This window comes from Lynx canadensis, chromosome D4 (genome assembly GCF_007474595.2).
Source record: "Lynx canadensis isolate LIC74 chromosome D4, mLynCan4.pri.v2, whole genome shotgun sequence".
In the NCBI taxonomy this organism is placed as follows: Eukaryota; Metazoa; Chordata; class Mammalia; order Carnivora; family Felidae; genus Lynx; species Lynx canadensis.
Window position 1 is genome coordinate 85,992,442 of NC_044315.2, and position 27,549 is coordinate 86,019,990.

Genomic DNA, 27,549 nt, shown 5'->3' on the forward strand with positions numbered 1-27,549 from the left:
AGCTGACCAAGCAGGCGTTGGGTGCAGACATGACGCCGGAGGACCAGGAGGAGACCCAGCCGCTCCTGGGGCCGCCCGGCGGCAGGTGAGCGGGTAGGGGGGCGACTCAGGCCCAGGGAGTGGCCTCGCCCCTTCTGCTGCGCCCAGGCCGGCGCCGCTCACCAACCGCCCTGTCCCCGCAGCGCCCCTCTCGGTCGCCGGGTCTTCCTCGCCGCCTTCGCCGCCGCCCTGGGCCCGCTCACCTTCGGCTTCGCGCTCGGCTACAGCTCCCCCGCCATCCCGAGCCTGCGGCGCGCCGCGGCCCAGGCCCTGCGCCTCGACGACGCCGCCGCCTCCTGGTTCGGGGTGAGGCCTCGGGCTCACCCTCCAGCCCGCCTGGGACCCTCTTCCTCCCGTCTCACGCGCAAGGGGACCCCGCCCTTACCTTGCTTTGGGCGGGCACTGAGACCCTCCTCCGGGTGCGTCCCGGCTCTCCTGCCAGGGGTCACCCTCCCCCGCGGACCGCCAGCCTGGGACCCCCATCCCCTTTTCGCTGAGGCTGCTGCTGGGGCTGGGATTGAGGGCGAGGTTGGGCTGAGGCTCCCTGGCGTCCCCTCTTCATCCTGCGGTCGCCTCGCCCTCAGGCCATCGTGACCCTGGGAGCCGCGGCGGGGGGCGTGCTGGGCGGCTGGCTCGTGGACCGCGCCGGGCGCAAGCTAAGCCTTCTGCTCTGCACCCTGCCCTTCGTGGTCGGCTTTGCAGTCATCACCGCGGCCCAGAACGTGTGGATGCTGCTCGGGGGCCGCCTCCTAACCGGCGTGGCCTGCGGTATTGCCTCGCTCGTAGCTCCGGTGAGTGTCCCCCATCCTCGCGCCCTGGGACAGAAAAGGAGCAGACCTGGGAGCGTGCTTCTCCCTGGCTGCGGCCTCCTGGGTGCCTGGCACGGTTCCCCTTACCAGCTTTATCTTCCTTACCCCCGCAACGGGCCTTGGAAGGAGCCGCGGTTATCCTTGTTTACAGATGAAGTGAGCTTCAGAAACTGAAGTCCTTTGTCCAGCCACAACTAGTCAGTGGCAAAGCTGCTTATTACTCGAACCCAGGACTGTGCCACTTCACCAGGCCTCTCTCTTGCTCTACAAATAAGATGCCATCTGTGGATGGTCACAGGAGCCTGCAGATCTTAGATCTCCCACTGTCATTCAGACCATTGAATACAGCTTAGGAAAATTCTCTTCTGGTTTGTCCTGGCAGCAAAGGCTGCTGGGCTCTGCTGCACCCCTTCACTACTCAGGAGCTAGTCCTCCGGCTGCTGTATCTCTCCTCTCCCCATCTCCTGAGCCACCACTGTCCAGGCTGACAGTGCCGGCTCTGCCACTCACTGGGGCCGAGCCCCTCTCTGTGCCTCAGTTTCCTCCCCTGTAAAGTGGGGCACTGCCTCATGCACTGGTTGTGGGGACTGACCGAGACTCTGCATGTATAGCCCTGGAAGGCCTTGGACCCTGGCAGCTGAGATTGTAGGGTGACCGGGGAACTGCTGCTGGCCATGGGCTTGATCAACTACCCACACGTCAACCTGGTGACGTTAAAAGTAGTGGCTGTGAGTCCTCCCTGGTCATCCCTTTGCACCTGCCACTCCCTTTCCCCGAATTTTCTGGGCAGCAGTGGAGTTGGATTTCATGTTTTGGGTTTTGTTACTGGACAAAAACACACCCATCTTAGCCGTCGGCATAAGATAATAGAATAACCTAGAAGTGTGGGCAAGACCTTTCTGGCCCCCGAACCCAGAGAAAGCAGTAGCAGTCACTAGTAGCAACTGAGGCAGAGTTCTGGTTCCAAGGGCACTGCTCAGAGTGTGGTCCTTGGACCGGCAGCCTGGGTGTCATCTGAAGCAAGTTTGAAAGGCAGAATCTTGGGGCCCACCCTAGACCTACTGCATCAGAAGCTGTATTTATTGAGGCTAGTCATGCAATTAAATGAAAGTTTGAAAAACTCTGTGCCACCTCCCCACAAACACACACAGCAGCCACGTATATACCCTTAATCCCCTGTAAAACACCTGCTGCTGATCACTTGGAGACGTGGGGAGGTACGGGGAGGGCTTCGGCGACCTGGGACCTGCAACCAGAGGCCCACCTGGCTTGGAGCAGCCCCAACTGAGGTTCTCCTCAACTCTGAATAGCTGAGGCTCTTCAGTTTTAAGAACTCTTGGGCACCGAGTAAAGTTTTCTCTCCATTGCCACCAGGTGTATATCTCTGAAATCGCCTACCCTGCAGTGCGGGGGCTGCTCGGCTCCTGTGTGCAGCTGATGGTCGTCACAGGCATCCTCCTAGCCTACCTGGCAGGTATGGTTTTCATGGTATCTCTTTTGATCCCTGCTCATGGCTGGGTGGCCATTTTGAAGCTGTAGAAACTGAAGTTCATAGAGGTCCAGGGGCTTGCCCAAGGTCACACAGCCGGTGCCCAAGGTGCCAGGGTCCCAGATCACCTGCCTGAGCGCGTGGGATGTGTGGGTCTTGTGCCTAACTCCCAGGGAGAGTGGGAGAAGGCGATGTCCTCATCTTCCCAGGGCAGAAGCCCATTCCGAGGGTGTGGGGAGGGCTGACTGGTTGGGTCACTGTGCAGTAACAAATTAAGAATTTAAGGGGGCGGGGGGACACCCCAAAAACTCCAGCCCAGGAGTTTGGAGGGCCCAAGCCTGTCTCTCAGAAATACTAGTACTAGATTTGCAGCGTGAAGGAGGAGGGTCCCAGGGAACCCGAGGGTCAGAGCTGGGGTCAACATGAGGAAGCTTCTGGAGGCAGACATGCTTTCGCTAGAACTGTGGTAGAAAGAGGCTTCATACCTGATGGTTCCACATTAGGGGACACTTTCTGGCTCTGTCACACTGCCCCAGGGAGCCTCGCTTCCCCTGTCTTTAAGTGGAGATGACCCTACCTAGCCCAAGGCTGTTGAGGGACTAAATTAAGCGACACATGAAAAGCAGCAGGCCCCAAGAGAACTGTCAAGGGATGGCCTTATACCCAGCGAGGAATGGGGGCTTCAGGAACCTGAGTGGCAGTGGCAGGGCCCAGAGCCTGTGCCCTCTGGTTCTTCAGAGTGGACGACATGCTGGTGTGGTCATTCATTTTTACCCACTTAGCATCCAGACTCTCATTCAGAGTCCTACCAGCAGTCTGGCTGCTTTTGGGGACCCGCAATGTGCCAAAGCCCCTGCCAAATACAGACATTGACATTTGGGACAGACACATGGGTGTCAATATGCGTACAGAATTGCCTCATCATAACCTGCACTTTGATTGATCAATTTCTGTGAATATTGATCCACTGGTGTTCAGGAAAAAAGTCTCTCCCACTCTGTCCCCCTTCCTCTCTAGAGGAGCCCACTTGCCTGCTTCTTGTGGCCTTCCAGAGTCTGTGCATGCATGACGACTATGCATATTTATTCTCCCACCCCTCCCTTTTAGACAAAACAAGTGCCTCATTCATTTTTGATTGCCACGTAAATATCCACTGAGCAGATGTAGCGTAATGCGCCCACCAGCTTGTTTACGCAATGTTTCTCAACAGATGGTAACAACAGTATTAGTAACAAACGAGAGCAAGGGTAGTAGCCACACAGAGGTCGTGAGGCCCCCACCCTTTAAGCTGAGTCCCAGGGGTTGGTGAGAGGGCAGGTGCTCCCTGATAAGGTGCAGGCTGGCCCACTCCGCACTGACATCTGAAACCACCACCCCCCTGCCCCCCCCCCCCCCCGGCTGGGTCCTGGAGTGGCGCTGGCTGGCTGTGCTGGGTTGTGTGCCCGCCTCCTTCATGCTGCTGCTCATGTGCTACATGCCCGAGACCCCACGCTTCTTGCTGACCCAACACAAGCGCCAGGAAGCCATGGCCGCTATGCAGTTCCTGTGGGGCTCTGAGCAGACCTGGGAGGAGCCCCCTGTCGGGGCCGAGCACCAGGTGAGGGGCTGGGATCCAGAGCCAGGGTGGGGAGGAAACAGTGAGGTATGGCCCCTTTGCAGCCAGGGGAGGCTAGCACAGCCTGTCCCCAAGGCTGTGCAGACACACACGGGGAGGAGAGGCACAAGTGGTGGCATTGTCCTATGTGTGAGCAAGCAAAGGCCTGCTGGAGCCCCACTACTTGGCTGGGCCTTAGTCTTGATCTTACTGTCCCAGGAAGAGAAAGGCCCAGTGGGTCAGAAGGAAACGCAGGCGCAACCGTGAGGAACTGGATTTTTAAATGGGATACTAGAGGGCAGCGAAGAAGACTGAGTCTCTGCCCCTTACCTGCTGTCTGACCTTCCCATCCTTAAGCCTTCCTTTCTTCATCTGTAAGATGGGAGTCCTAGCATGTGCCTGGTGGTGCCAGGAGAGGCACTCGGCACAGGCCCAGGCCTGAGGCTGGTAGGATTCTGGAGCCCCTGGCTATGTGCCCATGTAATCTCTTTGTAGTTCCCCCAGCAAATCAGGAAAGGGCATGGGGAGGTGAGGACCTTACAAATGGAGAGGCTAAAGTGATGCGGAGACCTGTCTTGGACCCACGGCCCAGGTGATAAGAAGCTGAGCCTCACTCCCTCCACCAGGCTTTAGGACAGGGGCTCAAAGCCAGCAGGCCCCTCGGGAGGGGGTAGGGAGACGCACTGACACCGGCCTCTGTCTGAGCAGGGCTTCCGCCTGGCCCAGCTGAGGCTTCCTAGCATCTACAAGCCCTTCATCATCGGCGTTTCGCTCATGGCCTTCCAGCAGCTGTCAGGGATCAATGCTGTCATGTTCTATGCAGAGACCATCTTTGAGGAAGCCAAGTTCAAGGTAAAGAGGCCTCCACCCCGGCCTGCCTCATCCAGATGCTGTGTGGATGGGGCCTAGTCCTGGGGTCTTTGCCTGACCCGCTTCGGCCCATCTCCCCAGGAGAGCAGCCTAGCCTCGGTCATCGTGGGCATCATCCAGGTGCTGTTCACGGCCATGGCGGCCCTCATCATGGACAAAGCTGGGCGGAGGCTGCTCCTGACCTTGTCAGGTGAGGCCCGAGGGCAAGGGCTCGGCCCTTTGAAAATGGGGTGGCGCAGGCCAGGGTCCCCACCACAGACTGGAGGGTCTTTGCCAAGGCCACCGCACTGAGACAGGAAAAGGCCAGCCAAGCACCCCTGAGAACAAGGCCGAGATCCATGAGTGCTTGCTCCAGACCAGGCCTGCACTAACAGACCCTTGCAGTGAGCCTCCAAGCAGGCGCCATCGGGGCCCCGGTTTACAATGAGGAAACTGAGGACCCAGCAGGAGAAGTGACTCAGAAGCTGGAGGCCTTTTGGGGCAAGTGACTTCACCCCTCTGAACCTCAGTTTTCCCTGTATGAAATGGGGGCGATGGGCCATTGTGAGGATCCAGAGATGATCTGCACAGGAGTGAAACCCATGCTGCTGTCACAGTTACCACTCCTGCTCCTTGGTCCAGGAAGGCACTGCCACCAGGAGCTTCTCGGAGTTGGCTCCTGTTCGAGGTCCAAGCCGGGGCCGGCCCGGGCTGGGTGCTGCCGATCCGGGCTCCTGGGTCCCGCTCACCACCCTCTCAGAGAAACCCAGGCCGCATCACTGTGGCCACACTGCACTGAGACTCTAACCTGAGTGCCCCGTGCCCGGACCGCGGTCCGCTTCTCCCAGAGCCCTGCACACTGCCCCCTTCCGCCTGCAGGTGTGATCATGGTGTTCAGCACCAGTGCCTTCGGCGCCTACTTCAAGCTGACCCAGGGCGGCCCCAGCAACTCCTCACACGTGGACCTCTCGACACCCATCTCCATGGAGCCCACCAGTGCCAGCGTGGGGTTGGCCTGGTTGGCAGTGGGCAGCATGTGCCTCTTCATCGCCGGTGAGAGGGGGCCCACGGGGAGGTTGGGCGGGGGGCCTGTGGGGCCATTCCGTCACTGCCGGGTTCCTGCGGCTCCCAGCCAGTCCAGGCCTCCCCATCCCACAGGTCCCCCGCCCCTGCGTTTATGGCTCTGACCAAGGCCCCGGGCACTGAGCTAAACCCTTCTCTGCCCCTTTCACTTACTCCCCAAACAGCCCTCCAAGCAGGCCCCGGCATGACCCCATTCTACAGAGAAAAGCCTGGTACTAAGAAGTAGAGGGACTGACCTGAGACATCGCTGCAGGAAGGCACAGAGCTGGGGGGCCCTGGCTGGAGACTGCGAGGCTTTGGCCCAGGGGGTCTGTGGCCAGCCAAGGGGTCGGCCCTATGGGCTTCTGATGCCTGTCTTGCTCCCACAGGCTTCGCCGTGGGCTGGGGGCCCATCCCCTGGCTCCTCATGTCTGAGATCTTTCCTCTGCACGTCAAGGGCCTGGCCACAGGTGTGTGTGTCCTCACTAACTGGTTCATGGCCTTCCTGGTGACGAAAGAGTTCAGCAGCGTCATGGTAAGTGCAGGCCCTGAGGGTCTCCTCCTCACGTAGTCAGTGGGGAGCGCTTTTTAGAATTACTCTTACTGCAGAAGACTCAGGGCCAGTGGCTGAGGCCCCACCATCCTGGGACACCGGCCATTTTGGTCAGGGACGAAGGGAAGACAGATGGGCCAGGAAAGGTGCAGAACACAGGCTGTGACCACTCAGGAGCCTTCAGGCCATTCCGGCAGAAGGAAAGCAGGATACAGTTCCACCATTGGACAGTGGGGACCTGGGCCAGGATCTAGGGCTGTGCGGGAAGAACTCTGGCTTTGGAGTTGACAAGCCTGGGCTCTAACCCCACCTCGGCCACTTCCCACTGTGTGACCTGGGGTGTGCTGCTCACCTTCTCTAAACCAGCTTCCTTGGCTGAAGATGGAGGAGGGTGACAGCACCTTCCCCTCAGGGTTGTGGGAGCGTCAGTTCATTTTAAAACTTTGCTACTTTGCACAGATGGACTGACACAGCCCTGGACCCTGCCACGGGGCTCCCCAGCTGATAGGGGAGGATGGTTCTGGAGCAGATAGGCCACCTGTCCAGGCATTCATTCCCGTCCGCCCCCCCTCCCCCAGGTCTCCTGGTACATACCATGTCCAGGCCTGTTGGAGGAGCCAGAGACAGCAATGAATGCGGTGGACAGGGTGCCCTGTGGATGGATTGGGGTGGACGGGGTGGACGAGGTTGGGCTGGCAGCGGACAGCAGAAGGAGAACAAACCACTGGGAGGCTGGAGGGGGTGGGGGGGTGGGGGTGGGCAGGCCAGGAGAGGCATGGATGCCTGGGGTTGGCCTGGAGTCTCTGCAGGGCCTGGGTCTCACGCGGGCTGCGCTGGGGAACACATCGGGAAGACCGGAGCAAAGTCTTAGCGGTGGAAATTACTCACTGGGAGCTGTGCGGAGGGACCAGCAACAAAGGAGGGGGGGCGGCGGTAAAGGACCTAACAGTGACCCAGGAGTGTACGGTGTCCCAGAGTTTGGCGGGGGGGGGGGGGGGGGGGGGGGGGGGCAGGGGAGCGCTGGGTCACCGGGTCCCAGAGGGAAAGGAGCTGACAAGGGAGGGGCCTCTGGTCCTGGCACCTGGGAGGTCATCAGGTCTGTCCTGGGAGGGTGACCAGGCTCTGAGTGACGGGAAGTGCTCTCTCTTCCTTCCGTGCCAGTGGGTCCTGAGTGTCCTCCGTGCTCACACTGCCCCAGTGCAGCCTGCTCCCTCTGGCACCAAGAAGAGACTCCTCTGGAGGGCAGGGAACTCAGGGGGCAGGGCCAAAGCACAGTGTAGAGAGTAGGTCTGGGGGCCCTGGAGGCAGACACCAGGGGTGGGAGCCCAGCTGTCACTTGACAGTGGGGGTCTGACCTTGGGGGAGGCACTTCATGACAGTTTTGCCAGCTTCCCCAGCCACCCAACGTCCACACCTTGTATGGTGCTCGTTGCAGGTTTCTGGATGGCAGGGCCAGACCCTCCTCCACACCCCTGAGCCTGGGTGGGGGGGTGGGCGGAGGGGGCCAGGGCCTCAGCTCAGGGTCCATGAGGGCTCCTGACCTGTTGTGTCTACATGAGGCCCTTCCTCTCTTTCCAGGAGGTTCTCAGGCCTTACGGCGCCTTCTGGCTCGCCTCCGCCTTCTGCATCTTCAGTGTCCTTTTCACTCTGTCCTGTGTCCCTGAAACCAAAGGAAAGACTTTGGAGCAAATCACAGCCCATTTTGAGGGGCGATGACAACCCCTTCTCATGAGTGGCTGCCACTCCTAGCAGGGCCGGCTTTGGGCTTCAGAGGAGACGGAATCACCTGTGACTCCAAGCTGGGCCTCAGCCAGAGCCTGGAGCCCCTGCCTGTCCCCAGGGAGGTGGAATGCAGGACCACAGCCCCTTGGAGCCTTGTCCTCCGGGGTCCCTCCTTCCTACCCAGCTCTCTATGGCCCAGCGAACCATGGGTAAGAGGTTCCCGGCCCCGGGGTCCAATTCCCACCACCACTCTGCGACTCAGGAGGAGGGAACTCCTTGGAGGGGCTTTGCTGCCCCGTGGTCCATCGTCCACAGGCCATCTCCACCTTGCCACAAAAGCAACAGCAGAGGAGGGGGACTCTCGGCTCCTCGTTTTCTGGAGGAGATGCTTTTGGGTGGTGACCCCCTCTCACGTGGCTGCATTATCAGGAAGGAACTTTGTTTGCCAAATAAAGATTTGACTCAGAAAATCAGGCCGTGGCCTCTGTGTGAAATGCAGTTTGAGAAGGACATTTTCCCATCCCTTCCGTACACCAGGCCTCCCACGAACTGGGCCTCGCCACAAATATCTGTTGATTTACTTCTTCTTGTGGTCAGCTGGGCTCACTCTTGGCACTTGGACATCATTTCTGGCTCCTTCATCCTTGGGCTCAGTCCCCTGGATCATTAGTTATCAAATCTTATTAACAACAACAACAACACATCTCTCCTTCTGGTGACTTTAATGGACCCACAAGTCTTTTACAAATTACTGTTATTATCCATTATAAAAGTAATACATGTTTATTGTAGGAAAATTGGAAAACACAGATTTATTTAGTATAATTTTTATAGCAGTTAACCATCTGCTAGGCATTGCCCTCAGCACTTTACAAATATTAACTCATTTCTTTGGATAAGTGATACAGTAATTATGCATAACTGCACCTTTCCAGAGGTAACTTCTTTTAAGAATTTGGTTCTATCCTGGGGCACCTGGGTGGCAAAGACGGTTAAGCCTCCAACTCTCCATTTTGACTCGGGTCATGATCTTGCAGTTTGTGAGTTTGAGCCCCCGCATCGGATTCTCTGCTGTCAGCACAGCAGAGCTGGTGACTCAGTCAGTTGAGTGTCTGACTCTTGGTTTCAGCTCAAGTCATGATCCCAGAGTCATGAAATCCCTGCTTGGGATTCTCTCTCTCTCCTCCTCTCCCCTGCTTGTGCGTTCTCTCTCTCTCTCTCTCTCTCTCTCTCTCTCTCTCTCTCTCTCTCTCTCTCTCCCCCCTCTCTGTCTCAAATGGAAAAAAAATTAAAAAAAAAAGAATTTGATACTATCCTGAAACTCTTCCTCCCTACATCTATCCTTTCTAGCATCACTACACACAGGTAGGACACCACACTTCCCATTCCGTGATCTGCTTTACTCACCTGCTGGGTTGTACAGCCCCCACATGTGCCCACCTTGACATCTATTAAGCCTTGTAACGAGACTGGGGAGTAGGAGAACGGAAGTGCAGTGGGGTCCAGGGCTGAGCAGTGAGGAGTTTTCTGGAAGATTCTGCAATGGCTGCTCTGATTTCAGTAAAATGTGCTAAGTAATACACAGGAACTTTCAGCCTTAGCAAAATCCAAGTTCCCTGGGGACTTCCAGAAACAAGGTCACATCCACGCACAGTAACTGCATATATACATTCTCATTCTTCGTGCCTGCGCAGCAGCCCACCGGGTTGAAAGCCACATTCTGTGGTTCGGCAGGGTATTCCACAAATGTCCATTTAGGCCAGTTGTTGAATAGAGCGGTTCAGGTCTAATACATCTTTTCTTTCTGTCCATTTGTTCTATCATTTATTGAGAGAGAAGTGTGGAAATCTCCACCTGTAAATGTGGATTTCTTTCTCCTTGCAGTTCTCTTGGGTTTTGCTTCATGTGCCTTAGAGATCATCACTGGGTGCACGCCCATCTGGGATTGCTACCTTCTGATTGTTTTGTCCTTTAGCATGAAATGACCTTCTTTATCCCCGGTAATATTCCTCGTTCTGAGGTCTACTTTGTCTGATATCAGTATGACCACTCCAGCCTTCTTTTGATTGGTGCTTTGACAATCATTTTCAATTATATCTTATTATATATTCCTTTTTTGTAGTATCCTACACTTTTCTTTGTGATGGAAATACCTTTGGGGGTTTCCCTGAGGATACGTTATTTTTACTTTTTGTTTTTCATGATTATTAACATTATTTTGAGAGAAAGAGAGTGCATGCATGCACAAGTTGGGGAGCGGCAGAGAAAGAGAGGGAGAGACCATCCCAAGCAGGCTCCCTGCCCATCACAGAGCCTGACACAGGGCTTGATCCTCATGACCTGAGCTGAAATCAAGAGTCAGACACTCAGTCAACTGAGCCACCCAGGTACCCCCATATTTTCACTCTTAAAAACAGACTTTATTAAGGCATTATTTAGATACCATAAAATTCAACAATTGTAGGTATAAAAATATGATGACTTAGGAGGAATGTATACAGCTGTGTACCCACCACCACAATCAAGATATAAGACGTTTTCATCAGCTCAAAATGTTCCCTTGTGTCCCTCATGTCAGTCTCCTCTAGTTTTTCTTTTTCTAGAATTTTAAAAAAATGTTTATTTTGAGGGAGAGAGAGAGAGCACGTGCGCGTACATTTGGGGGAAGGGCAGTGAGAGAGGGAGAGAGAGACTCCCAAGCAGGCTTGCAGGGCACCAGCCCATGGACCATGAGACCATGACCTGAGCCGCAATCAAGAGTTGGACACTTAACCAACAGAGCCACCCAGGCGCCCCTCCTTTTCTAGATTTACAAAAATCCTGTTGTTTGTAGTATTTTGTGCCTGGCTTCTCTGAGCAGAGCGCTTTTAAGATTCATCCATGCTGCATGCAGCAGCAGTTCTCTTTTTATTGCTGAGTAGTGTCCCACCGTACATTTGGACTAGTTTCGATTTGGGGCTATCGTGAAGAAAGCTTCTGTGAGCACTTGCACACAAGTCCCCGCATGGAGAAGAACTATCGGGTCATATGTAAGTTGGTTTCACGATTGTAAGAAGCTGCCGAACTGTTTTCCAAAGTGGTGGTACCATTTCTGCGTTCCCATCAGCAGCGTCCAAGAGTTCCAGCTGCTCCACATCCTCAACAACACTTGGTATGCACTATTACGAGTAAAACTATTTGAACATTTTTAACTTTTTGAAAATTGTCTTCTATTCTCTGATTTCCTCCGGAAAGCCTTCTCTTTTATGCCGCTGTTTTATCTCAAGTATCTGGTGAGCTTTGGTTGTCCATATTGAGGAATGAAGTGCTAGGGGGTTTTAATTGCAGTGGCTGGTATGTGTCCCCCACCCTGCACCTGTTCTCAGTTCTGTTATGGCTTTTGACATTTTATACATCTTCACTGTCACTTCAGTGGGAACTCGAGGAAGAAAAAGGGGAAATGCGTTAAGTTCAGTCCACCAGCTTGAATTGAAAGCTTTTTTTCTTTTAACGATGATGCAGTGTTTGCCATTGGAGTCACGGTGTGTGGCAAAGAGTGGGTGCTTAAGTATTTGTGAAATTCAACAAATTAAGAGGATCTGTTGTATAAATATGTCAGAACTTAAATCAACCTCATATTGCTCCACATTCAGATTGTTTCCAGTTTTCTGCTTATTGATAACTCTGCTATTACATATAGAGTTAGAGGGAGATGAGAAACAGAGCTGGCAGAGGAGAGAAGGAGATAAAAAAGATGACAATGATAGAGATGAAGACAGAAAATGGAGATGGAGGTGACGTGGAAGAGATACAAATGATGGTGATAATGGAAGTTAAACTGTGGGCAAGGAAGATGGCATTGTGGCTTCAACTCTATCTTGGTCTCTTTCCTCCATAACCCAGGGTCCAGGAGCCAGTGCAGCATGGTGGGTAAGAGGCAGTGGGCTTAGTTCAAATTCTGGCTCAATTACTCACCGCCTGTGTGACCTGGACCAGTCATTTGACCTAAGCCTCCGCTTATTCATGTGTAAAATGGGCCTACGGATGCTGTCTTCCTCATGGAGTGGTCGTGAAGATGAACGGAGAGAAGTTTGTAAAGCACCTTGGACCAAGGATGGCACAGAATAAGTACTCAATGGATGTTAGCTGCTGCTGATGGTGAGGCTGTGCAGGCGTGGACGGGAGGCTGTGGTGAAGCAACGCCGGGAGCTGCATGCAAGGGGTGAGGCTCAAGGGGTGCCTCAAAGGGACATGTGAAATCTCTACACTTTTTTTTATATATTCTATTTCCTACGCTGATTCCTCAGCAACTCCTACCCATACCATCTCTGACTGCTTCCAACATCCACTTACAGGTACCAACGACTGTGGACACACACGCTCTTCAGAGCTTCCCTTAAGACTTCCTTGGGGCCTTCTCATCAGAGCACAAGACGCTTCCGGGACCAGAGCCAGCGCCAGTCTTAAATCTGCCCCAGAAGCCCAGCCCAGCACCATCAGGCACAGGACCATGGAGGGCAGGAAGGGACATCCCTAAAGGACAGGTGTAGCAGCAGAAATTGTGCTTTACCCCTCCCGAGGTAGAAATCTGCACAACCCCCCACACCCACCCCATGACAAATCCCCCTGCCCCCAGGACAACTTCTAGGAGAATCCTCGCTTCTGCATTCTTGAGGCAAGGGGTGCCCTGACGCCACCCAGTGGCCATAGACGGGATTGCATCAGTTGAAGAGTGAAGCACTCTGCTTCCCCCCAGTGGCCCTGGATGGGATCCCAAGACTAAGGCAGGAAGACCACTACCGCCCATTGGCCATTATGGGGTTAGCACCTGCTGGGCCTGGGGGCAACAGGCAGAACAGCACCAAGCGGAAGGGGTCAGGGGCCAAGTGGAAGCCGGAAAAGACAAGGAAAGACATTCTCCCCTAGAGCCTCCAGAAGAAACATAGCCCTGCCCACATCTTGATTTTAGCCCAGGGAGATCCATCTTAGATTTCTGGCCTCCACTGGTTGGGAGCCCAAACTTGCAGCACCCCAAGATAGACAAAAGCTTATCTCAGAGATCTGTGGGTGTGGCTTGCCCAATAAGATTCATAGAAGACCCACAAACTTAATTCTTTTGCCAAAAACGCTACCAGCTGTGGCTGAAAGGGGCAGACAGTACAAAATGAAAACAGGCCCGAGAACCTCCAAACTCATTTCTGCTTCCCAGGTAACACATTCCCATCTTCTTAACGTCAAAGTGCCTCAAAACTGAATGAACAGAAAATTGCCTTTGGAACTCCTCAGGCAAGAGGAGAAAACGTCATCAGTGCTCTGAGAAAGCTCACGGAAATATCCTCTGGCATAGCGCGAACGCCTCCAAAGGATAGAATATTTAGGAATCTCCTCCCGCAATAGTGCTAATGGAACTCTATTAACATTATTCAGGGCTTCTGCCCCTGAAATTACTGAAGAAGTAATTTTTTTATACTCTTGATATGATGATAGATTTTTATACTCTTGAGAGTTCCAGGGCACCAACCTGTGGCTGCCCTGTTCACACCGAGGGGCCCTCCTTTCCTTTACTCTTCCCAGACTTTCGGTACTGCTCAAGAGGACCATAAAGGTGGCTGGGATTAGGCCCTGAGCTGAATGAAGGCCGCGCTACCAGAAGCCCCCAGGACTCAGTATTCCAAGAACGCCAAACGACGGAGAAAAAGACCACAAAACCAAGCGTCCAGCGCCTGAGCTAGAACCACCGCTCCCAGGATCCTTCGCGGCCAAGTCGCTTCCCATTTCAGGTCCCAGCCGTGGAATTCCGGTGAACCTGAAAGGAACGTGGACCAAGCATGATGGAAGAGAGATTCCGGGAGCAGGAACAGGCAGAGCCTCTCTGGGAAATATGGTTCACAAGGGTGTGCGGGTCACAAACCGGGCACCGAGAGCGAAAGATGGTTCGGTGAGGAGCTGGGCCCGGAGACTTCTGGGAAGTGGAGTCCATTGGGACGGGGAGGTCCGTACGCATGGCCGGAAGTGACGCTATTCGAACGCGTCCTCTTAGGCGCGCGAGCTGGGCCTGGCGCTTGGCAATCCCTGCGGCTAGGGTTTTTGAGTTCACACTGGTACCCGGTAGCGTTCTCGGGTAGCCGGCGGCGGCTTTTTCCACGCAGCATTCTGCTTGAGACCGAGTCGGTGGTTGCGCCACCGCGAGGCCTGGCTGCCGCTGGGGAGACAGATCCGACTGGACAGGCCTGACCAGAGTTCCCAGGGCCAGACCCGGCGTCTGACAGCAGAAGCCGGAGGCAGAGCAGGCCTGCAGAGCGCGGCTGGGGCTCAGAGAACTGCTGGGAGGCGGTGGCGCGAGGTGGCATCCAAATGCTGGAGGAAGGAGGTAAGAAGGAGGGTGTGGAGGGAGCGGTTTGCAGGCGATCCGGCTTCTTGTTCCAACTTGCCCACTAATGCCGCTGTGTGACCGGGACCAGAACTCCGGTTATCTTTCCGACAAGTGGTTGGGGACGATCCTTTTTTGAGTAAAGAATTCTAGGGTCAAGAAAGTTGGAGGCCCTCAGGCCTGAATAAGCCCTGAGTATCCTACTTACCCCGATCTGCTTGATGCACCATTGGCTTATGAAAGCCGAGATAAATGGGCCATGGGAAGGAAAATGGGACAACATAGGATTTCCTATTGTTTCTGGTCTTCCAGCCGTTCTTGAAACAGCCAGAAATTCTCAGAACAGAAGCCTATTGGCTCCACATGAGAATGAGGGCCGGTTCAAGTCAGTGGGTCCGTGAAGTCGAGGAGCATACTGGAGATTTGGAATCAGAAGGCTAGCGTTCCTGTTTAAGCTCTGGGGCACTGGTTTGGTCTTTTACCCTGCGTTTCTTCGTGGAGGGAAGCGTAAAATAACGTTAACTACCTCGTTTACTTCTAAAAAGCATCAAATAAAATAACGTTTTTTAAAGCATGTTGAACAATTTATACAACAGAACAAACGTGTGTGTAAACTTAACCACCGAGGCCTATGCCATCCTCTCTTAGATCAGGGGTCCCTGTACTGGTCTGTAATCTCTCAAGTGCATATCTAGCATTTTGTGTTGTCTTCCCCCAGAGACCTGGGAACAGCAAGTAGGATGGTTATCATCCTCCTGGTACTACGAAAGAGGACATTAAGGTACAATGGAGTTAGGTACAATTCAATAACATAAGGTCTGTACTAAGACCAATATTCAGACTTACGTACTTCTTTTTTAAAGTCTACACTAAAGTGACTTTGAGTTCACCAGGTTGTGCGGCCATCACCACTATTTAATTCCAGAACGTTTTTATCACCCCTAAAAGAAGCCCATACCCATTAGCCATCACTCCTTATTCCCTCTTCCCCCAATCTCTATGGATTTTTACTTTCTGTTCCTATGGATTTGCCTCTTCTGGACATTTCATAAAAATAGAGTCATACAGGGGCGCCTGGGTGGCTCAGTCTTAAGTGTCTGGCTCTTGTTTCCGGCTCAGGTTCGTGAGATGTGGCCCCACGTCAGGCTCTGCACTGACAGCGTGGACCCTCTATCTCTCTGCCCCTCCCCTGCTCGCTGTCTCTCAAAATAAACTTTAAAAAGACAAAAAAATAAAATCATACAATATATGTGTCTGGCTTCTTTCACTTAGAATAATGTTTCAAGGGTCATCTGTGTTGTAACATGAATGAATGTACTTCAGTCCTTTTTATGGCTGAATGATACCATTATATTGATATACCACATTTTGTTCCTCGGTATCGGCTATTATGAATAATGTTGCTGTGACAACATGTGCACAAGTTTTTGTGTGAATGTGTGCATCTAGGAGAGGAACTGCTGGGTCATATGGGAACTCCGTTTAACTTTCCGAGGAACTGTCAAACTGTTTTCCACAGTGGCTGCACCATTGCACAATCCCAGTAGCAATGTATGGAAGTTCTAGTTTCTCCACATCCTCATCAACACTTGTTTTCCATCTTTTTTATTGTAGCCATCTTAGTGGGTGTGAAATATCTCATGATTGTTTGATATGCATTTCTTAAATGACTAGCGATGTTGAGTATCTTTTCATGTACTTATTGGCCATTTGTATATCTCACTTAAAGAAATATCTAGTCATATCCTTTGCCCACTTTTTAATTGGGCTGTTTGTCTTTTTATTGTTGAGGTGGAAGAATTCTTTAAATATTCTGGATACTAGACCCTTAGAAGATAGATGTTTTGCAGATATTTTCTGCCATTCTGTGGTTATCTTTTTTATCTTTCTTGATAGTGCCTTTTGAAGCACAAATTTTTAATTTCAGTGAAATTCAGTTTATTTTTTTCTTCTGTTGCTTGTGCTTTTGGTGTCTTATCTATGAAACCATTGCCTAACCAGAGGTACTAAAGATTTATTTAAAAAAATTTTTTTTAACATTTATTGTTGAGAGACAGAGCATGAGCAGGGGAGGGGCAGAGAGGAGGGAGACACAGAATCTGAAGCAGGCTCAAGGCTCTGAGCTGTCAGCACAGTACTAAAGATTTATAGTTAAGTTTTCTTCTAGGAGTTTTCACTTTTTACACTTATTTCTTTGATCCATTTTGAGTTAATTTTTGTATGTGGTGTGAGTTACAAGTTTGTATGTCGATATCCAATTGTTTCAGCACCATTTTTTTTTTAAGTTTGTTTATTTTTCAGAGAGACTGAGACCGTGTGAGCAGGAGAGTAGCAGAGAGTGAGGGAGAGAAAGAAAGAATCCCAAGCAGGCTCCACACTGTCAGCACAGAGCCCGATGCAGGGCTTGAACTTACAAAACCATGAGATCATGACCTGAGCCGAAACCAAGAGTCGGACCCTTAACTGACTGAGCCACCGAGGCACCTCCCCAGCACCATCTTTTTGAAGATTAATCTTTCCCCATTTAATTTCTTGGCACTCTTTTTGAAAATCAGTTGTCCACAAATACATGGATCTATTTCTGGATTCTCAGTTCTTCTCCACTGATCTATATTTCTTTTCTTTTTTTTTTTAACATTTACTTATTTTTGGGAGATAGAAACAGAGCATGAGCGCGGAAGGGGCAGAGAAAGAGGGAGACACAGAATCCGAAGCAGGCTCCAGGCTCTGAGCTGTCCGCACAGAGCCCGACGCAGGACCCAAACTCGCGGACCGTGAGACCATGACCCGAGCTGAAGTCTGATGCCCAACCAACTGAGCCACCCAAGGCACCGCCTCCATTAATCTATATTTCTATCCTCATACTAGAACCACACTATTTAGTTACTTTTGCTTTATAGAAGGTTTTGATAGTGTGAATGTGAGTTCTGCAACTTTGTTTTTTCTAGATTGTTTGGCTCTTCTGGGTCATTTGCATTTCTAGATGAATTTTAGGGTCAGCTTAATCAATTTCCATTAAAAAGTCCCCTGGGATTTTGCATAATTCTGTAGATGAATTGGGTGAATATTGCCATCCCAACACTGTTGTCTTCCAATCCATGAATCCATGGGATATCTTTCCATTTATTTCGACCTTCTGTAATTTCAACAGTGTTTGGTAGCTTTTAGTGTGCCTGTTGTGCATTTCCATTGTTAAATTTATTCCTAAGTGTTTTTTTCTTTTAATGCTCTTGCAAAGGGAATTGTTTTTTTAATTTCACTTTTGGATTATACATTACTAGTGTACAGAAATACAGTTGGAGAAATGTCTGTTTAAATTCTTTGCCCATTTTTAATTGGGTTGTCTTTTTATTGTATATCCATCTTGGATCTTGCAATCTTGCTGACCTGGTTTAGCTGTCATAGGTGTTTCGTTTTGGTTTGGTTTTGTGGGTTCCTTGGGATTTTTTTTTTTTTTTTTTCTAAATAGCAGGGCTACTTTATTTTTTATTTATTTATTTTTTAGTTAGGCTGCACACCCGATGTGGAGCTTGAACTCACAACCTTGAGATCTAGAGTCACATGCTCTATTGACTGAAAACAGCTAGGCACCCTTCCTTAGCATTTTCTGTATACAAAATCGTGTCAACAAATACTGATAATTACTTCTTCCTTTCCAACCTGGATGCCTTTCTCCCCCCGCCACAACCCTTCCTAATTTCCCTGGCTAGAACCTCCAGTATAATACTGAATAGAAGTGGTGAGAGCAGATATCTTCGTCTTGATCTTAGAGGAATGTTTCAGTCTTTTACCATTAAGTATGATGTAAATCTGGGTTTTCTGTGTTTATCAAATTGAAGTCCTTCTCTGCTCTTCCCAGTTTATTGAATGTGTGTTATCAGGAAAGGGTGTCAGATTTTGTGTAATGGCCTTTTTTGGTGTTTATTGTGATGATCTGTGTGGGTCTTTCGCTTTTTATTAACGTGGCATATTATGTTGATTGATTTTCGCATGTTGAACCAATCTTGCATTTCTGGGATGACTCCCACTTGGTCATTACCTCTTTTGATTTGGTAAATGTCTGAAATCTGCAGAGCACTTTCTCCCAGCAAACTGAGCAGTAGGTGATATTTGTAAACTGTGTGCTTACATGCGAAGCATTGTGCCATCTGCTTTGTCTGCACTTTTCTTTCATCTTCACAGCATCTTTACAAAGGATCATCATCCAAGGGGCACCTGGTGGCTCAGTCGGTTAAGCGTCCGACTTCGGCTCAGGTCATGAGCTCGCTGTTCCCAAGTTTGAGACCCGCGTCAGGCTGTGTGCTGTCAGCTCAGAGCCTGGAGCCTGTTTCAGATTCTCTGTCTCCCTCTCTCTCTCTCTGCCCCTCCCCCACTCACACTCTATCTCTCTCTCAAAAATAAACATTAAAAAAATAAAAACATGAACAAAGGATCATCACCCCCATTTACAGATGAGAAAAATGAGACGTAGAAAGGTTATGTGACTGGCAAGCTGCTGGTAAGTGGTGGACCTACGCTGCTTGAGTCCCTTACTCCCTGCATCTGAGTGAATTGATGGGGTTTCTGAAGTAGGAAGGGCAATGGAAAATTTACATTCCCCTGTAGGTCTGCACATTCAGTCCGAGTGCCCCCGACGCTGCAGTGTCCTTTGAGTCCTCTTCTTCAGAGTGAGAATGTGAGACTCTCTAGCTTGGTGAGCTGTAACTTTTAAACCTTACTGGTTTCTTTCCCTTCCTGCAGAGCCACCTTCTCCAGACCCTGTCCTTCCCCATGAGGAAACCACAGGAGATGAAGGAATGGCAGCTGGTCTCACAGTTGGGACCCACGTGAGTTTGAAATTTGCTCTTAGAGGCAGCCTCTTTTTCCTTTTTAAAATATTAAGAGGCGTACCTGGGTGGCTCAGTCGGTTAAGCATCCGACTTCGGCTCAGGTCACGATCTCGTGGTTTGTGGGTTCGAGCCCCGCATCAGGCTCTGTGCTGACAGCTTGGAGCCTGGAGCCTGCTTCGGATTCTGTGTCTCATTCTCTCTGCCCCTCCCCTACTTGTGCCCTCTCTCTCTGTCTCTCAAAAATAAATACATGTAAATAAAAAAATAATAATAAAAAATATTAAGAGATTTTTGTTTCTGTTTGTTAATTACAAAAGGAATTCATGTTTATTGTAGAAAACCTGAAAAACACAGAAAACACACTCAAAAACTCACCCTTATTCCCACAGAGAATTAAAACACTTAACATTTTCATTTGTGTCCTTTCAGGCATATTCTTCCTTTCCTTTTCTTTTTTTAAGATTTTAGTTTTAAAGTTTTATGTTTGTGTGTATGTGTTTTGTTTTTTTGTTTTTTTGTTTTGTTTGTTTCTTTTTTTGAAACAGTAAGATTGGGCAGGGGAGAGGCAGAGAGAGAAGGAGAGAGAGAATCCAAATCTCACAAATCGTGAGATCCTGACCTAGGTCAAGATCAAAGTTGGTTGCTTAACCAACTGAGCCACCCAGATGCCCCAGGATTTTATTTTTAAGTAAGCTCTATACCCACCATGGGGCTCGAACTCACAACACCGAGATCAAAAGTCGCTTGTTCTACCGGCTAAGCCAGCTAGATGCCCCCATAAGTCTCCCTTTTCTACTTTCCCAAAATGGGTTTGTAACTTTCTTTTTATTTCCGGTTCACAGAATTAGATCAATATTTCTCTCATTTCATTAAGAGCATTCTACAGAATCATTCCTAGTGTATTCCATTGCATAGTTCTACCAGGGTAGGAACTGCCTTCTCTTTTTACTTGACTAGACTAGGTAATGGTCTGTTTCTTTTCCTTAGAAAGTCTGCTCTTGGATTTTCTTATCAGTTCTCTTAATAACAGATTTTTCTTTCTTAGTTTTTTGCTTTCGCTTTTGTCAGATTCATTTAAAAAATCGATCTTTTAACCTCTTACATCAAATTTCTAATTTGTTTTCTTCCTTTCTTGTTTATAGTGAAAACGCTTGGCTGTGGGTCCTATTTTCTTAGATATTCTCGAATTGTCACTTTGGTTTCTCTGTCTGCCTATTCAGCTGGTCTCTGCTCCAGGGAGACAGAGTGTGTGTCTTTTGTCAACCCAGAACACCCAGGTATAGAGTAATTGCAGAATGGAGGGTTTAATGGCTCTATTAGCTCAACCTTATTAAATTGCTCAGTTCTTCCATCGCTCTGTTTTGTTGTTTATTTTGTATTAACCCTGCTAATGACTGAGTTCTTTTAACATCTCATAGCTGTAGTATTTTGAATTTGTTTTTGTACTTCCTACAGTTTTTTTCTTTATGAATTTCTTATTGTTATTTCTAGTTCATGAGAGTTACATCTTTATGGTGGATTTTATTCTCTTGACCATTATAAAATGACCCAAATGTTTTAAATATTTCATAGTTTTAAAAAAATGACCCTCTTTGTCCTGTGTGTGTACTGCATTTCTCAGTATGAAGAATGGGGTTGGGAGAACAGGTAAAATTAGAGGTCAAAAGATGTATTGTACTTTGGAAAATGATGCTGGCCTCAAATAAGGCAGTGACAGGGCCACAGAGAGAAATGTGCAAGCTCTAGTGATCGTGGGGGGGAAATGAAGATGCAGTGATTTGTTGCAGGAAAGGGGACGATGACATACAGGTTTCTGGCGTGGCCAACGAGGTAGATAGAAGTGCATTACTTGTGCTGAAAACAGACACGAGGACTTCCTCACCTCCGTGCCTTTGCTCATTGTGCCTCACCACCTTCTCTTTCTCCATCTGATGAACTCCCTCCTTCAAGGCCCTCTCAGCAGTCACCTCCTCTCTGTGGTTTTCCTGTGCTCTCCACCCAGGATTCCTTCTCTGTTATCCTGGCACCTGGTCTGTCCGTGTGTCTAACATGCTACTACAGGTAGTCACACACACATCTGGCTTTCCTTTTGTACTGTGTGATGTCCAAGTTCATAGGGATGTTTATCACGCATTCTGAAGAATTGACCTTTCACAGTTCTTTCTGATTTCTCATAGCATAAACGTATACATTCTATTTTTGTTTTATCTACATTTGCTCTTTCAGTTCCCAAGCACCTGTTAGTTTCTGCCCAGTTACTTCTTTTATATAGATACAGATGGAGGTTCAAAAATGGCTTGAGAGCAAAGGAAGGAGCCTGGGTTGGTGTGTTTGTGGTGGTTTTGAAGGTCTAAATACCCAATTCCAGCGACATCCTCCAAATGAATGAACTGCTCATTGGCTGCCCTACCCGGCCCGTGAAATATTGTTTCTCCAGTATTCCCAATACATTTCCAACAGATTAAGGTCATTCTGTGACCGTGATGAATCAAGATAGAAACAAGGCCACTCCGTAGTCACCTCCAAACTGAGACAAGAAAAAAGAATATCATCCAAACAAAACTGACCAAACACCCCCTATCCTAGCTAATATGAGTAACCACTGCTACTTTCCCAGTTGTAGTTTTGGCCTCGCTGCATTCTTCCTTTCTTTTAGGTGTGTTCCTGGTGGTCTTTGGCTGGATGGTGTTGACAAGTTTTTAAGAGGGTCCACCGATGGACCCATATGGTAACTGCAATATGGAATGCATTTTGTTCTAACAAGCAAAGTCTTTTCTTTTTTTCATTGGAAGACCTGTAAACGAGACTACAAGTCATGAAATATCACTATTTACAAATAGAACTGCTCAAAAGAGAAACTAGACAAAAAGAGAAAAAGGTTGTTGATCTCATAACTCCTACGGCAAGACAGCTTGGTAAAAGGGTAGAGGGATGGATATATATGTATTTGCATCTGGGTAGGTGTATGTATATACAGTACACAACAGATCGATGATGTTAGGTGGTGGATGCTCACGGTAGAAATCTTCCAACGTTGCTGTACGTTCGAAAAGAAATTTAAGAAGAAAAGAAAAATGCTGCAAAGGAAAACCTCACAAAGCTATCTTGTCTTTCTCGTTTTTGGCTTTTTCCAAGGAAATGAGGCTTGAGCCAGCTTTCCCGCTACAGGCACGTTTCGGCGCGTTTCCGTTTCAAGGCAAAAGAGAGAGGGCTGGCGCTGAAACCAGGAAATGGCGCATGTGTGTGGGCGGGACATGCCAATTAAAGTGTCTGTTTCTCTCACGAGCTATAGGAGCAAACAATAAAAAGCCTGAAAGCCTTCCCTCCCTCCCCCAAAAATAGATACAGATGTATATGCACTCTATCTATGTATAAAGTCTGTCAGAGTTGTAGACATGCAAAGAGACTGTATTTGATTTATTTTTGTGTGTCGGTATCCTGTATAATGTGAGGCACGTAGGAAGTGATCAATCAGTGTTTTTCTTAAACTACTCAGAGCTGCCTCGTATCCTAAGGCCACTGGGCAAGCCGGAATGTGCTTGTTTGGGGCGCCTGGGTGGCTCAGTCAGTTGAGCGTCCTACTTTGGCTCAGGTCATGATCTTGCGGTTTATGAGTTTGAGCCCCGCGTCCGGCTCTGTGCTGACAGCTCAGAGCCTGGAGCCTGTTTCAGATTCTGTGTCTCTCAGCCCCTCCCCTGCTCACAGATTCTGTGTCTCCCTCTCTCTTCCCTGTCTCCTGCTCGAGCTCTGTCTCTTAAAAAATAAATAAACGTTAAAGGAATGTGCTTCTTGTTTCAGGGATCCATGCCCTTCAGCAGTGTGACTGTAGCTTTTACCCAGAACGGGTGGAGGCACTTGATCCCTGCTCCTAAGGACAGGTTCAAGGAGGGGATACCAGAAAACACCAGGAACTTGGTCCTGCTGGGTAAGGAAACCATTTGAAATTTAGAATCTACCCAGTTCTGAAAATCTGTGGCACTTTCAGTATTGAGTGGCACTTTCCAATTTGCTGACATATAGGAGGGCTAGTGTTTATTCCTCCTGGTTCCCTCGTGTAAGGTCTCTGCATTCCAGGTTGGGAAATAGGCAGTTTCATTTTGTTTCCCCTGAGACCACACCTCCCTGTTTTCTTATTTCCCAGGAGGGGCGGGGTGACCTCTGGCCAGTTCCTCCATATTCAGTAAGTTCTTGTCTTTTTTAATAACTTGCTTTGGGGACTTCACTTCACTCCTTGACTTGACCCCTCCTTGGCACTGTGTCTGTCTTAATTACTGCTGCATCCCCCAGTGCCTGGCACCAAGTAAGTGCTCAATAAATACCTACTGAGTGAGTGAAATAAGCGACCTGACTAGTGTGTTTCCACTCCCTTGAGTTCTGGTGGCTATTTATACTTAATCTACATCTCTAAAGCCCATTTTCCCCCTTGAAAAGGACTTCCAGTGTCCCAGCCTGGCATGAACTCTCAGTTGGAACAAAGGGAAGAAGGCCCGTGGATGCTGGAGGGAGGAGGCCTGAGGAGCACCTGCACCGGTGAGTGAGCACACACCAAAGTCCATGTGTCTGGGGAGCAAAAGCCCTTTTGAAGTCCACATTAGTGCCTTTGATTTGATTATTTTAATCACCCCATGAGGTAGAATAGTGGGCTTTGCGATCAGACGGGCCTCGCTTCAAACCCCAAGTCATTGTGGTTTCATGGGTTTGAGCCCCACTTCAGGCTCTGTGCTAACAGCACAGAGCCTGATTGGGATTCCCTCTCTCAAATTAAAAAATAAAACAAAAAAATTCAAATAAATGTCACCCAGAACTGACCTTGCTATTCTCTCTTCTGAGAAATAAGGTAGAAACCCAAAGAATCTTCAGGAGAATTGACCCTTGTGAAAAGAAGTTCTGTAGCCCCCCCTAAAAGTCCACCCTCTTAGGTACAAGCCCTGTGTAGGAGACAGGTGTGTGGGACCCTGTGTTTCAGTTACTAAATAAACATTACTCACATTTTATAGTTTTCTCCCAAAATGAAGGAGATCCCAAAAAAGGTTAAGAATCTTTAACTCTTCTTTTAAAAAATATCTTTCTCAGGGTGCCTGGGTGGTTCGGTTGGTTAAGCGTCCAACTCTTGGTTTTGGCTTGGATCATGATCTCATGGCTTCATGGGTTTGGGCCCCACGTCGGGCTCTGTGCTGGCAGGGCAGAGCCTGATTGGGATTCTCGCTCTCCCTCCCTAGCTCCCCTTCCCCTGCACTCATGCTCTCTCTCTCTCTCTCAAAATAAATAAATTTAAAAAATTTTTTTAGTATCTACTTTCTGATTATAAAAGCAATACTATTTATTCTACTTAAAAGAACTCTTTTCAGGGCATTTGAGGGGCTCAGTCGGTTGAGCATTCCACTCTTGATTTTGGGTCACGTCATGATCGCAGGGTCATGGGATCGAGCCCTGTATCAAGCTCTGCCCTGAGCATGGAGCCTGCTTAAGATTCTCTTTCCCTCTGCTCCCCTCTCCCACTAGCACACTTACTCTCTTTCTAAAAACACAAATAAAAGAACTATTTTCTTGTAAAAATATGCTAATTTGAGATTTGGAAAAGGATAAAAAAAAAAAGTTCCTCCACTTTTTTCCTATAACAAAATGCAGTGATATGTTTTTCTGAAGTTGAATAACCACGTATAATTTACATGGTCTTTTTTTTTTCCATTTAACAGTATTTTTATCACTGCATATTCTCTGAAAGGTTTTTGTGACTTTTATTATAACACTAATATTAGAGAACATTAGAAAATACAGGTAAACACAAGAAAATAAAAATTGCCCTTGATTTCACAACCCAAAGATAGCACAGGTTACATTCACACTGTGTATCTTTCCAGTGTTTTCTCAATAAACACCTTTCTGGAAAAGGAACTATAGTGTACCCATTCCATACATGACCTTTGATTGCTAAGTAGTGTCCCTCAATTGGCTATACTGTGGTCATTCCTTTTTTGAAAGGTGTTTGCTTTTCTTTGACAAATGATGCTGTGAGCAACTTTGTCAACCCAGCTTTGTGTATTTTCTCATTGGTTCCTTAAGATGAATTCTTACAAGTGCAGTTCCAATGTCAACATTTTAAAGACTCTTGACATGTACAACCAGATTGCTCTCCAGAAGGGCTAGGCTGTCCCAATTTTTGCAGTCACACCAGCGTGTAAGATCTCTTGATGCTGCACCCTTACCAGCACTCTAGAATTAGCATGTTTTTGAAATCTTGCTGATTTGATAGGTGAAAAAAATTCATCATGCTGGCATTGATCATCAGCTTTTTTTTTTTAATTCTTTTCAAGTTTATTTTGGGAGAGAGTGAGCGAGCACAAGTGGGGGAGGAACACAGAGAGAGGGAGAGAATCCTAAGCAGGCTCTGCACCATCAGCACAGAGCCTGATGCAGGGCTCAGACCCATAAACCGTGAGATCATGACCTGAGCCAAAATCAAGTCGGATGCTTAACTGACTGAGCCACTCAGGCACCCCCAATCATCAGCTTTTTAAGGTGAGTTTTTTAAGTTTGGTAAGCAGATTGCCCAAAACCACATCAAGGATTGAGACTAAGAAGACACACGAAGACTGCCCAGTATTTGGCCAGAGCAGAGGAAAGGGTCAGAGATAAGGGAGCCTTGCATCTGAGGGAGGTTACACTTCTATATATCCCTTTGCACTTTAGGAAAGGGAATAAAGCGTGCTCACATAGCTGAAGAGCCATCTTGGTCAATGTTTACAGTTTAGAACAGAAATGTGAGACGTGTTTTGGTTTAAAGCTGGGGGAGCATCAGACTGGTCTGCCGAAGAGCTCGGGCAAACTCCATCAGCCTTTTGTATTTCAGTAGTACCTTTTCTTCCACCAAAGGGGGAAAAATTGCTTTTCTAAATATTTTTCAGACTGGAAGATTATGTCTGAATCACCACCCGAGCAAGACATTTCTGAAAATTCATTCCAAGACACAAGTATAGAGATGCCCCCTGGGGAGTCAGACCCCAGGAACAGTGAACCGGGGAAGGGCTTCAACCTGAGACCAGTCCTTTCTCCACAACAGAGAGTTCCTACAGAAGTGAGACCCCACAAATGGGAAGCACATACAGAGAGCCTCAGGAAAAATTCAGATACCACGGAGCCTCACAGAGCGAAACCATATACGTGCAGTGAATGCGGCAAAGCCTTCAGTTACTGCTCCTCCCTGTCTCAGCATCAGAAGAGTCACACTGGGGAGAAGCCGTATGAGTGCAATGAATGTGGGAAGGCTTTTGGCCAGAGTTCATCTCTCATTCAGCACCAGAGGATTCACACCGGAGAGAAGCCTTACAAATGCAACGAATGTGGAAGAGCCTTCAGCCAGAACGCCAACCTCACCAAACACCAGCGAACTCACACGGGAGAGAAGCCCTACAGATGCAGCGCGTGCGACAAGGCCTTCAGTGACTGCTCGGCCCTCGTCCAGCATCAGCGAATCCACACAGGAGAAAAGCCCTACGAGTGCAGCGACTGCGGGAAGGCCTTCCGCCACAGCGCGAATCTCACAAACCACCAGAGGACGCACACAGGGGAGAAGCCGTACGAGTGCAGGGAGTGTGGGAAGGCCTTCAGTTACTGCGCCGCCTTCATTCAGCACCAGCGAATCCACACGGGGGAGAAACCCTACAAGTGTGGCGCATGCGGGAAGGCCTTCAGCCAGAGCGCAAACCTCACAAACCACCAGAGGACTCACACGGGAGAGAAGCCCTACAAGTGCAGCGAGTGTGGGAAGGCCTTCAGCCAAAGTACAAACCTCATAATCCACCAGAAGACCCACACTGGGGAGAAGCCCTATAAATGTAATGAGTGTGGGAAATTTTTCAGTGAGAGTTCAGCCCTCATTCGACATCACATCATTCACACAGGAGAAAAACCCTATGAGTGCAATGAATGTGGGAAGGCGTTTAACCAGAGCTCCTCCCTAAGTCAGCATCAGAGAATCCACACTGGTGTGAAACCCTATGAATGTGCCGAGTGTGGGAAGGCCTTCAGGTGTAGTTCAGCTTTCATTAGACATCAGAGACTCCATGCTGGGGAGTAACCAGAAACAACCAAAAAGCAGGTAGGGACCTGACAGGCATTGCAGGTAGTTTGAAAACCTCTGGAGACATCAGGCTTTTTATAGTCTGTAGCTCAGAGGCACATGCAAAAAAAAGCACCTTTAATAAATAGTCCCTACTTTACATGTTGTATGTGGAAGGTGTTGAGAGCTCTTCTT

The 27,549-nt window shown here is 49.1% G+C and overlaps 2 protein-coding genes across 4 annotated transcripts; both read left to right on the forward strand.

Moving 5' to 3' along the window:
* SLC2A8 (solute carrier family 2 member 8) lies at window positions 1-8,590 on the forward strand. 2 transcript variants are annotated; one of them, XM_030293970.1, is made up of 10 exons: window positions 1-85; window positions 183-345; window positions 624-830; window positions 2,223-2,321; window positions 3,734-3,934; window positions 4,640-4,783; window positions 4,883-4,991; window positions 5,660-5,833; window positions 6,232-6,377; window positions 7,974-8,590. In XM_030293970.1, the coding sequence occupies exons 1-10, from the start codon at window positions 30-32 to the stop codon at window positions 8,109-8,111; spliced, it is 1,437 nt and encodes a 478-aa protein (XP_030149830.1). In that variant the 5' UTR covers window positions 1-29; the 3' UTR covers window positions 8,112-8,590. The 2 variants fall into 2 exon arrangements, with proteins under 2 accessions (XP_030149830.1, XP_030149831.1); XM_030293971.1 differs by lacking the exon at window positions 183-345 and having other exon boundaries at window positions 8-85.
* A 5,547-nt stretch (window positions 8,591-14,137) lies between these two features.
* ZNF79 (zinc finger protein 79) lies at window positions 14,138-27,514 on the forward strand. 2 transcript variants are annotated; one of them, XM_030292921.1, is made up of 5 exons: window positions 14,138-14,466; window positions 19,207-19,292; window positions 23,094-23,220; window positions 23,727-23,825; window positions 26,201-27,514. In XM_030292921.1, exons 1-5 carry the CDS (start codon window positions 14,451-14,453, stop codon window positions 27,370-27,372), a joined length of 1,500 nt encoding a protein of 499 aa, XP_030148781.1. In that variant the 5' UTR covers window positions 14,138-14,450; the 3' UTR covers window positions 27,373-27,514. The 2 variants fall into 2 exon arrangements, with proteins under 2 accessions (XP_030148781.1, XP_030148783.1); XM_030292923.2 differs by lacking the exons at window positions 14,138-14,466; window positions 19,207-19,292 and adding an exon at window positions 23,437-23,475 and having other exon boundaries at window positions 23,011-23,220.
* The last annotated feature ends 35 nt before the right edge of the window (window positions 27,515-27,549 follow it).

Excerpts from the sequence above, each read along its gene's own strand:
- ZNF79 (XM_030292921.1), top strand. Across the intron at positions 23,221-23,726 it reads CAGGAACTTGGTCCTGCTGG|GACTTCCAGTGTCCCAGCCT; the intron begins GTAAGGAAACCA and ends CCCCTTGAAAAG. Across the intron at positions 23,826-26,200 it reads CCTGAGGAGCACCTGCACCG|ACTGGAAGATTATGTCTGAA; the intron begins GTGAGTGAGCAC and ends AATATTTTTCAG.
- SLC2A8 (XM_030293970.1), top strand. The coding sequence starts at position 30 with ATGACGCCGGAGGACCAGGAGGAGACCCAGCCGCTCCTGGGGCCGCCC. Across the intron at positions 831-2,222 it reads TTGCCTCGCTCGTAGCTCCG|GTGTATATCTCTGAAATCGC; the intron begins GTGAGTGTCCCC and ends CATTGCCACCAG. Across the intron at positions 3,935-4,639 it reads CTGTCGGGGCCGAGCACCAG|GGCTTCCGCCTGGCCCAGCT; the intron begins GTGAGGGGCTGG and ends CTGTCTGAGCAG.